Source organism: Vitis riparia, chromosome 11 (assembly GCF_004353265.1).
Source record: "Vitis riparia cultivar Riparia Gloire de Montpellier isolate 1030 chromosome 11, EGFV_Vit.rip_1.0, whole genome shotgun sequence".
In the NCBI taxonomy this organism is placed as follows: Eukaryota; Viridiplantae; Streptophyta; class Magnoliopsida; order Vitales; family Vitaceae; genus Vitis; species Vitis riparia.
Window position 1 is genome coordinate 5,581,355 of NC_048441.1, and position 12,391 is coordinate 5,593,745.

Consider the following 12,391-nt stretch of genomic DNA (forward strand, 5'->3'; position numbering starts at 1 on the left):
AAATTATATATTTATGACGTCACCGGTTCAATAGCGGTTCGACCGCCGGTCCGACCAGTGAACCGTGAACCGGTAACTTTTCCGGTTCGATCACCGGTCCGGTTCTGAAAACATTGCCATTAACCCACAAGGTCCACCACTCTTCTTCGCATGGTTCTTTGTGTTGAGCAGGTTTTTGGGAGTATTCTACCACAAAGTCAGCCATTACCTGCCCTTTCATGGACAATCTCGATTGGTATTCAATTCCATACTCGCTCAACTCTATGGCCCATTGAAGCATTCTTCCGGTCAGGTCCGACTTGTGCAGGATGTTGTGAAGGGGTTGGTCGGTAAGTTCGACCATCGGGTGGGCCGGTAAGTATGACCACCGGGTGGGCCGATAAGTACGACCACCGGGTGGGCCGGTAAGTACGACCACCGAGTGGGCTTGGAAGTAAGTGCGAAGTTTCTGGGCAGCACTTCGAAGCGCTAAGGTTGTTTGCTCCATCTTTGAGTACCTTGTTTCCACATCAGCCAATGCCCTGTTAACATAATAAATAGGTTTCTGCTCCCTATGCGTGGGGCAGCGAAATAGAACAGCGCTAATTACCCACTCTGACACAGCCAGATACGTATACAATTTTTCTCCAAAGAGGGGGCTGCTTAGAATGGTGGTTGCGTGAGGTAGTGTTTGATTTTCTCAAAAGCGCTTTGGCAGCTGTCCGTCCATCTAGTTGTACCGGCTTTTCGTATCGCCAAGAAGAAGAGTCTCAATTCATCAGTGAATCGGGCTATGAAGCGTCCTAGTGCGACAAGCTTGCTTGTGAGGCGTTGTAATTCCTTTTTGCTCCTAGGGGTGGTGTTTTTACATGACTGCCTTAACTTGATTAGGGCTGACCTCTATCCCTCTTTGGCTGACCATGAATCCCAGGAATTTCCCAGTACTTACGCCAAAAGCGTATTTGGACGGGTTTAGCTTCATGTCGTACTTCCTTAGGATGTGGAAGACTTCTTGCAAGTGAAGGGCATGTTCACCTCGGGTTTTGCTCTTAACCCGATATCATCAATGTACACCTCCACTGTGCGGCCAACTAGAGGTTTGAAGATTTTCGTCATCAGTCTTTGATAGGTGGCACCAACATTTTTGAGTCCGAATGGCATGACTTTATAACAATAAAGCCCATGCGGTGTTATAAAGGCTGTATTTTCCTCGTTGGTCAGGGCCATGGGGATTTGGTGGTATTCGGAGAAGGCGTCCAAGAAGGAGAGCATTCCTTGTCCGACGATGGAGTCTACAATCTGGTCTATCCGCAGCAAAGGGAAACTGTCTTTTGGGCACGCATTGTTAAGGTTGGTGTAATCGACACACACCCGCCATTTTCCTTCCTTTTTGGGGACCATTACTACATTTGCTAACCAGTCCAGATACTCCTCTTCTCTAATAAATTCGGCTTCCAACAATTTGTCAATCTCATCCCAGATAATTTTTTGCCTATCTGGGTGAAAACGCCTAACCCTCTGTCGAACAGGTCTTGGTGATGGCAAGACGTTAAGCCTATGAGAGGCAATTGAAGGGTGGATTCCCTTCATGTCAGAATGTGCCCATGCAAAGATGTCGTGGCTTTGTCGGAGGGTGTCTTGGATGTCCTGTGCCTCTTCGGGTGTCAAGAGGGAACTGACATGTGTGAGGTGAGTACTTTCTTCCGAAATTTGGATTGTCCGCAAGGGATCCGCTGCCGGGTGATCTTTGTCCGTCGGATTCAGTAATTGCTATTGGTTAGGTGCGCTGGTGGGTTCAGGGAGGGGCTCGTCACCCTTGCTAGTCCCAACCTCTCGCGCTATCTGATAGCACTGGCGGGCGGCCAACTGGCTGCCGTATAGATTGATTTGTCCCTCTTCAGTGAGAAAGCTTACCATCTGATGGTACGTGGAAGGGATGACTTTCATATAGTTCACCCACGTGTGTCTTAAGATGACGTTGAAGGGGGGCAAATCTTCTACCACTGAAAACTGTACGTTAAGAGTGACTGGGCCTACTTGGACTGGCAGCACAATGTCTCCAAGGGAGGTGGTTGCTGCGCCATTAAATCCCGACAAGATCCATCCTGGATTTTCTAAGTCGGATAGCTCGAGACCCATTTGATTAACTACTGATGTCTACAAAAGATCAGTCGAACTGCCTGGGTCGATTAGGATTCGTCTTACATCAAAGTCTCCCATTCCCAGGGATAGGATGAGGGCGTCATGGTGCGGTTGTAATATTCGTGTGGGATCTACTGGAGGGAAAATGATTATCCCATCTATTGGTTGGGCGCTTCCGTCAGTTACTCCGGGCCTGATGGTATTGACGCATTCGCATACTGATGCCGCCCGCAACAACTTCTGCCTCTTTCGTTTGGAGTTGTACTCCTCATCCAGCGATCCTCCGTCAATATAGTTGATGATGGCTTTGGGGGCGACTGGGGTCCCGGAGTCGCTATTTCGGGGAGCGTCTCTAACTCTGGCATCTGAGCGGAGGTATTGCTCCAAATGTCCCGCTTTTATGAGCCTTTCCACTAAATAATGGAGACTCCTGCACCGCTCCATAGTGTGACCATGCTCCTTATGGTAGGCACACTTCTTGCTATGATCTCTTTTGGCTGGGTCTGTTCTGAGGGGTTCGGGCCACCTGAAGTCGGACAGGTCTTGGATCATAGGGAGGAGCTTCTCATATGATATGGAAAGGGGCGTGAGTGGTGGTAGTTCTGGGCAACTTTGCTCTTCCTGCCTTCGACCAAACGACCTTGGTCGGTCTGGAAGTTTGGAACTTCTTTCCGCGTCGCTTCTGGATGTCTGTCCGGCAACCAAAATTTGTTGGGTGGCCGCACTCACATCATCTTCCAGCAATGAGTATTTGCTTGTGCGCCAGAACAAATCATCCATTGTCGTGGGAGGCTTCTTAGCGAGTGATTCAAAGAATGGAGTGCCTGGGCATACGCTTCGTTTGAAGATATGAAGGACAACATCCATGCTATAAGCCTCTACTTGTATCACAGCCTGACCAAACTGTTTCATGAATTCTCTTAAAGACTCGTTTTCCTGCATTTTTATGTTTTGCAGGGTGCTGATGTTTTGTTTATGCCGAGCGGAGCACAGGTATTGCCCCACAAAAGCTTCCGATAGGTCTCTAAAGTTATCAACAGAGTTCGGGGGTAGTCAGTGAAACCATGAGAGGGTCTAACCTTGTAGGCTGGCGGGGAATACCTTGCATAGCAACGCGTCATTTCCTATGTCGAGAGTCATGAGCTATCGATAGTGCATGATGTAGTTGAAGGGGTCGCTAGACCCATCATACGCAGAAAATTTTGGCACGAGGAATCCCCTTGGGGGGTCGTAATGAATAATATGGGAGCAAAAAGGCGTGGAGAGCATGTCATCCAGCCTTTTGCTAATGGAGCCAGTGGGTGGTTCGTTTGAAGAGTTCCTTCCGGCTTGTCATATCGCTTGATGCAGGAGGTTGTTCTGTACAATGGGTGCAACCAGGGGGTCAGGGTACGTTTCCCAGGTTGTGGCCACTGGCGGCCTTGTCTTTCCAAGCTCCTGTGGGCCTAGCCTTGCGCGCATCGCGTCCGACAACTGGGGTCTTTTATCACGTTGTCTCTTTGACGAGAGACGGGTAGAATCTAAACTTTCCTCTTGGGGAGCTTGGTGCATAGGCGTGGGCCGTTCTTGAGATCAATTATTGCGTGCCTCAGGGATGACCCCCGCAGTCCCGGGATATATCGATTCTGGATCAGGCCGCGAAAAGGCCTCGAGGACGAAGCCTGGATACATAACATAGCGTTTTCTTCTCTCAGCCTTGTTGTTTCCTGGAGGAAGGCCTGCATTTGTCGCTCGCTCTCCAACTGTCGCCTTTCCATGGCTTCACGCCATTCGAAGTAGCCTTCGTCTCCTCTAGCCGACGAGCGGCTCCTGGAAGGTGTGGACATCTTCGTCGTTGATTGAGCAAAGATTCCCACAAATGGCGCCAATGTTGATGCCTCGCATCCCAGGGAGCCTCGCGGCCGCCAAATGGACGCGCGCTTTCAACCAAGGATGATTTCTAGCTCAATCAATCCTGCAAAAGATGTCTGGACAGGGTGTCCTAACACACCCTCCAATGGTTTTGTTAACCATAGCTCAGAGGATTAATCTGCTACCCTTTTACTGAGTTAGATAGCTTACCTTTCTTTTTGCGTGAGGGCCCTTTTATAGTGTCAGAAGTTCTGCCACCCTTTAATGGTGGGAAGACTTTTTGGCTTGTCATGATGTCCCTGAGGTGATGGCAAAATCATCATCATTCTACAGGCGGCTATCAGAAATCGTGGGAGGTGATTTGTCATCATTTCTGTCCTTTCGCTCTGCAGACGACGGAATGCGGGTTGTGACAGGATGTCTGAGGTGACTCAGCATGACTTGCGTTTTACGGCCAATGAACCGAGCAACGCATCCGAATAAGGGAGAGCGTCGTCCGGGTAGAATATGTGAAAGTGTCGTGTGCCCCTCTGGGGGGACCCGGATAGAGCTAGCGTGTCACGTGGACGTCTGGGGTTCCCTACACTTTCGACTTTAAAGACAATAAAATTACTTCAAAATTGCAAATTTATAACTTTTATTAACGCCGATTAAAGTAAATATGAAAAAGCTATTCTAAAAGGCCTTTCATCGCAACATACCTTGTCTCGTTATCTTTCTTTCCTTTTTTTGGTTTTCCCATTAAAAAAAAAATAATATACAGAAAATAAAAATAAAATTTAAAAAGAATGGATTATGAAGGATGACGTGGGGGTATGACAGGCGTGATATAGAAAAGCGGTCAAATCGGTGGTTCCAGTAAACAATTTTGCTTCCTCGTAACCGCCTTTAAATATAAAAATAAAATAAAATTAAAAACCATCCCTTGTTCCTCCACGCCGAACACCTCCAAATCCAGATGCCGAACCACGTCCACCGCCACCATGCCGACTCCGCTGCCACTGCCGGGCCACCTCCTTCCAAACCAAACCCTAAGCTCCTCTCCTTCTTCTTCCTCCAAGCCATCATCATGACCGCTGTCATCTCCCTTTTCTTCCTCTTTGTCGGCGTAGCCGCCATACTCCTCCTCCACATCTGTTTCGCCGGCGGCGTCTTCCATCACCGACGCCGCCGCAGCACTTGCCTTCCAAATTCCGGCTACTCTGCGGAAGACCTACAGAAGCTTCCCCGATTCCGGTTCGATCGCGTGGAAGCAGAAACAGCGAGAGAATGCGTGGTGTGTTTGGAGGCGTTGAGGGAAGGGGAGTGGTGCCGAAGCCTTCCAGACTGTGATCACATCTTCCATTCCAATTGCGTCGATAAATGGCTGATAAAAGTGCTGGCTTGCCCCACTTGTCGTGCTCCGGTTCGGTTCAACAGCGGCTCAGCCGGTTTGGAGAACAGGGGGCTGAAGGAATGGTAGGGAAACCCCTAAGTGAGGATGGCGATGGATGTGTAAGCTTCCGAAACTTTGAGGTCTGAATTTTGTAAATTTGTAGTTTTGGGATGACAAATCCTTCGCTTAGCTTTGTTTTTTCTTGGAGTTGTTTTTGGCCTACTGGTTGAGGTTATGAAATAATAATGATACTACTGTAGAATAACATGCCCTTTTCTTTTCTTCATATATTTGGTGGACTTTCTATAGTTGTTGATAATTCAAGCTCAACCAGGGCGGTTTTCATTCAATTATCAATTGGCCACATAAATTATCTAACTCCATGATTTTGTATTCCTAGGCAGCCCCCAAAACTGTCTATGTCCAATTTGACACTGCTTTTAGTACCAACAGAGCTACAACCAAAATTTAATGGGGTTTTCTGAAATTGAGTTGGAGATAGAATGAAGCATGAGAAAATACAGAAATTAAGCTGGGAGGTTCGTGAGAAAGGATAATACCATGGATTTACCCCCATCTTCCTCCGCCTAAAAACAGAGATTTCCTTTGCTTCATATTCTATATTCCCTATAATATGAGTAATTGCATACAGTCAGTAGGAACTTGTAAAGCAAGAAATTGCAAAATACCTAAAGAAATTCCCCTCTGACCACTTGAAAATGGACCAAAATATCTAAAAGGTAAACAAGGCTCTGCTTCTGGCATTGAACAGAGTCTGGTTACTCCTTTATCATACAAAGAATTTGGCTTCGATGAGTGGGAAGTTGGCTGCTACCACTCATATAAATTGATGTTTGAGCAGTTGAAGAGCTTCGGTTCATTAGGAATTGTGATATGTCCACTGTTATCTTGTCAGAGCTTATGTCGATACCCACATGTCATCATTCAAAACTCCAATATCTCCTCAGAGCTTACTTTCTTCTGTAGGGACGATGAGGTGTGGTTTGCTCTTAAATCCTGCTTCAAGGAACTTGTGGTTTTTTCTTCTCATGGAAACTATTCAGGCTTGAGTTGGTTATGACTTGGATTCCTCCCTTAACCTTGTTCATACTGTTCAAATGGGCGTGATCTTGTTGTCTGTACCATTTATTAGTAAAACCAACCTTTTGTAAGAACTTCTTTTGATGTGGCTGGGAAATTTTCTGTTCCTTCACTCACTTTGAAAGCCCTGGGGAGCAAAGAAAGGTTGATAGGTTGTCAAGGTTTAACCCTTATTAAAACCTTTGATATGGATCAATTAGTGAACCTGTTAGTGCTTCTGCTATAGGCAAATTAATCTGTTAAGAGTATAAGGTCCCATTTTCTTTTAAAGGAGTTTCAAGAATTGATCCAAACTTTTATTCACCCCAACTAGTTAGGGATAGCTCCCAACCAAATATTTTCTGTTTTTTTGTCCGTGGCCTTTGGCATTTTGGGAAGTTTAATAAGTTCTTAAAACATAGTGATTAGTGAGTTCTGAAGTTGTGGAGCTGATACAAAATCTCTTCAAAAAATTATCCAAGGAGCATTTGGCCTCAGAAACAACATAATTAGTGTTGTCTACTTAACTTTTACGTAATTGACAGGATTGATATTTTTATATAATTTGTTCTGTGCCTTTAGGTTAGCCAGTAGAATATGTGTAGTAAAAAGTAATATGGTGTACTATGATTTACAATGCATCTATGTCTTTGATGCAGTTGTGAACTTTGACTGATTCTGAGTAAATGTTTATTAATTGATTGGGTCATTTACTTGAAAATAAAAAGACAGCAAAAAAAGTGAAATTGACCATAATAAGGGAAGTGAATACTTGAAGGTTGGGAAGTACAATAAGGAGAAGGAGCTAGCAGAATCCTGTCCGAAGTAATGTTTAAATATAATTCTATTCAATTTCTCAAATCATGCAAATCCTAATATCTGTGAACTCAGGAGGTCTGACTACCCAATCAGAAGAAGTAATTATCTGGCTTGTCATTTTGCTTGAGACCTAGATTGAACTGACCTAGGCAGGCTGATTTCAGCCCGCCTAGAAGAGGCCCATCCCAAACAGGAGCTGAGCATAATTTGTAATACCCTTTGCTGTCACCTCAGCTCATTTAGTGTAAAGAATATCGGCTGTCTTGGGACAAGCTTGCATTAGCGACCCATGACTGTAAGCTGGTTGAGTGGGTTTAGCCTAGGCAAGGGTTGTAAATCACATTAACTCAATGCTCATGTGCAACAAATTTAGGTTGACTAATTATGGCAAAGCTAACTTTGGATTTCCTTCAGCCTTTAGCTGCAAAGCTCTTGAGTCCTCTCCCCTTTGACAGAATGGACCTATTCATAGAGGAGGAGGATTTCTATCCTCTCAAAAGTAACCACCCAGTTGATTTCTTCCTAACATAAAAAAAATGCTGAAAAGTGAAAGCAAAACAATCCGAGGGATCAATCTCTTAATATAGCACTCCCCTCAATCCTTGCTTTAGCCACTAAACCAAGATCCTTAACTAAGCCTAACTTTAGTCCAGGCAGTGGTGTAGTAGCACATGTTCAAGAAGCTAGCATTAGGTTATGGGGATGGAGCTGCCTATAAATTCTAAACTCATACACCCATGATACCAGAACACCAGCCCCTGACGTTGCATTGGATCTGTTGGAAGAATCAAGTACTAGGGTACATAAAAGTAAGGGAAGGGTGCATATCATGAAAGTCAGTTACTTTCTGGGCTAGGCAGCTTTAGCCACATAAAATACCCACATTATAATAGTAAAATCATGATAGTACCAGGTGAAGTCAAACATGAGGCTCTTGGAGTAAGCCAACTTTGACAGCTTGTATTTTTGCTTGGAGCTCTGAGTTGTACTCCTAAAATCTCTGGAGCACTGTGCACCAGAGGTGAGCAGGCCACTCACTGGAAGCAACTTGCTTTCCCAGGCAGCCTGAATTGCATTCTGCTGCAAATTAACAATAACAAGAACTACAACCACCACTTTTAAAGTGTAGAAGGCACTCTGAGGAATCAAAGCATATGCCTAAAGTCTTATGTCACGATAAGGATGCATGAAGTACAAGGGATTCACGTCTGAGCACAACAGCCTTGCTCCTATACAAGTGAATGATCTAACTGCACAATTGTAGGGGAGCACACTGTATGATGATGCTTTCAGGTTAGGCAGCCCTAGTAGCACAAATCTTGGTTCCTGGAGCTGATGCATGCTAACGGAGCCTTGCAGCGCCAGAATGTTACAGGTAGGGGTGGAAGTATATGTAAGAGGCATGTCCTAAGGCAACTTGCTCCAAGGGCGCTTAGGCATGACTCTCTCAAAGCTGTCAGTTCTAACAACGCACATTATGATACAAGGCTAAGGCATATGACCTAAGCCTTGGAGCTCCAAAGAATCATAATCCAGGAGCAGAGATGTGCATCCTGTGTCTAGGAGTAGCTATAAATAAATTGGTTTCCCTAGTGTCATGGCTGGGTGGATTAGGCCCAAATATACTGCAGTAAAGGTGGCGTCCTGTTGATTTATGAGTGTCCTCATGGGATAATGCTCTCATGAGATCCTTTTTGTATGTTTTTTGGGATTGAGGTAGATTGTACATTGGGGATGGTCTATGTCGATGCTAGATTTTGTGGATTGCTTAGGTTCTTCGCAGGGGGCGGTTGCTAGTTTTTGTGTATTCATGCCTTTTTGCTTATTGGTTGCTTTGTATGCGGCGTGTATTTTTTAATTTTCAATACAATTGTTTTTACCTATCAAAAAAACAAAAACAGGTCTAGTTTGTTTTACATATGCGTTATTCCAAGGATGGTATGCTTGAGATCCCTTGGATGGGTGGCCATCTTCCCGGGAATCCGGATATGATGCCAAGTTGTTCCACATTAAGGTTATTGTTAAAGTTTCACCAAGTATTATTTTATTTTTATGTTATATTGGCCTTTTCCCCTTTTTTTGCTCCTTAGAATCGCCGTGTCCAGATTGTGAATGGGCTTATTTCTATATCCGGTGTAACATTCTTACTGGCTTATTTAAGTAACCTTTAAGCTTGTTCGGACCAGAAATTATAATGTTAGCTAGATGACAAAAAAAAAAAAAAACAAAGTTTCAAACCCCAAATGACACTGGTGAACAAAAAATTGGTGAAATTTTGGTGTTACGTCTTGAATAAGATCCTCGAGCAGAAGGCTGTGTCTAGCTGAATATATAGCTTGTGGGAAGTTCTGCCGAGTCTTTATAGTCATCTATTTTGTTCGGGAGTTTCAGATTGGAAGAGCAATTTGCCTCTAGGTAGCTTCTCTTTCTAGATCTAAAAATTCAACCACTTGGAGCAATTACTGAGACAATATCCTCAGCCATCAGTCGTTGTGCCGAAGCTTGCCAGACTCTGATTACATCTTCCAATTGCATCAGCAATTGGCTGATGAAAGTGCCAGCTTGCCCCACTTGTCGTGCTCTGGTTTGGTTCAACGGATGCTCAGCCGGTTTCAGAGAATAGGGAGCTGAAGGAATGGTAGGGAAAATCCTAAGTGAGGATGGCGATGGATGTATAAGTTTGGAAACTTTGAGGTGTGAATTTTGTATCTTTGAGTTCCAGATTGGAAGAACACTTTGCCTCCAGGTAGATTCTCTCTCTAGATATACTGATGGCTGAGGATACTGTCTCAGTAATTGCTCCAATTGGCTGAATTTGTACAGCTGTGGTTCTTCTGCCAATGCACGGAATCTTGTTTGAATCCCGAATGAAAAGGGATCATCCAAATTCACTGGGCCTGATAATCAGATGGATTTTGATTGATTATGGTGCAAAATGTTGTTTTAATAATGATTGAATAACCCCACCCCTACCCCCTCCCCCCCTCGTTTGATTGTCTAAAAAATACTAGAAAAAAGCTTGAACTTATGCTTCCTTGTTTGCTTTTCTAGTGGTTATCCTAATGAAGATTTGGTTTTGGGGTTGCTGCATAAAGGCATCCAAGTGCATAGGTTAACAACTCATTTACATATATACAAATAAGGCAACATCAGCAAAAAGTTCATTATACAAAACTTAATTGTGTTGAATTTAATTAGGGTATATATATCAGAATAAGGTTTATTAATAGATGTAACATTCTAGACATGATCAAGGTCCCTAGGCCTGCCTAACTCTGCTACTTGACTACTTGTTAGGGTAATGCGAGTGTAAAACTTGATAATGCTGGATTCTCATTAGTTATTAATGTGCTCGATGTTTGGCACTCCCTCATTCTACTTCATGCATTGGTTCTTAGGATGGTATTGTTGTTTAATTTGCATATCATGTGGTTTTCTAATAGTTGATAGGCAATATGTTTACTTGCTCTTAGATATTTCTTTTTTCTTTTTTCTTTTTTCTTTTTTCTTTTTTCATCCATGTTTACTTGAGTTGGGGCAAAGGAATAAAATCATATATGGTATAGGCATTAATAGGATAACCATTAATATATATTGATATGATTAACATCTTCTATACAATGTCATTTAGAGTAGCCGGAAGTTAATAAAGATATTAAAGTGATTAATCAAGCTACACAAAAAAATTCCTTGGAACCATAATCCAAGTGTGAAGCTTGAAGATTTAAATTGGAAGTCTTGATAGTGCAATTAAAGGTTGAGGAAAGTAGATATAGGAGGGGTGGTGCCTTAATGTAATTAAAGTTGGGGTAAACCGGCAAAGGAATAAAATCATATATGATATAGACATTATTAGGATAAATATTAATTTATATCGATATTGTTAGGATTTAGTAGTCCGAAGCTAATAAAGATATTAAAGTGATTAATCAAGCTCAATGATGAAAATATCGGTAATTAAGGATATATCAGCATTTCAATTTTACGGATATGTCAAAAATATCGGAGAGAAATATTTATGGATATTTTTTTCACAAATATCGATGGAGTGGAAATTATTTAAAATTCATATGAATGTTTGGAAAAACTCCAAAAAATGATAAAATAAGTAAAAATATATATTTTAAAGTTATTTTGAAAGTGTAATTGACATAGATATAATGAAAAACATCACAGAGATATATCGGTAAATTCGATATTTGAATTTTAAAAATAATAAATATGAATTTTGGAAGTGTATAAAGTTAGAATTGAGTTAAAAAAATATTTGATTTTATTGAATAAAAATAATTTATACATAAATATAATATATATGACATTGTAATAGTCATTAGTATCAAAATGAAGATCGATGTAGTTTCATCATATTATTAGATGAAGGGAATCCATCTTGTTGAAGACAATATTTATTTTAAAATTTTTAAAATACATTTATTAAAACATGTTTTATTACATTTTAAATTAAATTATATAAAAATTTTATTTGAAATTTAATTTCCAAAATTTCATTAAAAATATGGTAACAACTTTTTCTATTAACATTCATTTATTTAAATAATTAAATTATTAATAATTTATCTTATCAAATTAATTTTAATTTATAAAATATTATAACTTTCTTAGCAATTTTTTTTTTGGTAAAATTATATTTTTAATATTTTAAAATAAAAATATTTAAAATTAAAATTAAAAGGATAAATATAAAAAAGTTAAGAGTGAAGTGATAATAATTTTTTTAAAAAAAAATTAATGAGATAAAATATGAAAAATGTTAAAAATAAAATGATAATATAAAAACACACATGAAATTTGGGCCATTAAATTCAAATATGAGAATTTTCTAAATTTTCAAAAAAGTGGCAAAACAAAATGGGCGATTTTTTTTTTACGTTCGGTGATTATTTTTTGACGTTGTCTCGAACGCGAAGCGGCTACTCTACGAGTCACACCACTCACGATTTTATCACCGATTTTCCTTATATTTTCCCTATATTCCTCCCGTTCGATAACAGTACTTAAAATCGTGAGTATCCTGCTTATAAAAATATAAATTTCAATCCATAATTTATATTTAATAATTATTTATATATAGAGTCTTGTTCTCATGATTTGTTTTTTTTTTTTTTTAATCTCCACTAAATCTAA

At 41.2% G+C, this 12,391-nt stretch overlaps 2 protein-coding genes across 2 annotated transcripts; one reads left to right on the forward strand and one right to left on the reverse strand.

Annotated features, from left to right (window-relative positions):
- Window positions 1-2,136: 2,136 nt before the first annotated feature.
- On the reverse strand, window positions 2,137-3,063 carry LOC117924713. Its single transcript, XM_034843435.1, has one exon. It carries the CDS (start codon window positions 3,061-3,063, stop codon window positions 2,137-2,139), a length of 927 nt encoding a protein of 308 aa, XP_034699326.1.
- A 1,867-nt stretch (window positions 3,064-4,930) lies between these two features.
- LOC117924714 (RING-H2 finger protein ATL56) lies at window positions 4,931-5,434 on the forward strand. The gene has a single exon (XM_034843436.1). The coding sequence runs from the start codon at window positions 4,931-4,933 to the stop codon at window positions 5,432-5,434; it is 504 nt and encodes a 167-aa protein (XP_034699327.1).
- The last annotated feature ends 6,957 nt before the right edge of the window (window positions 5,435-12,391 follow it).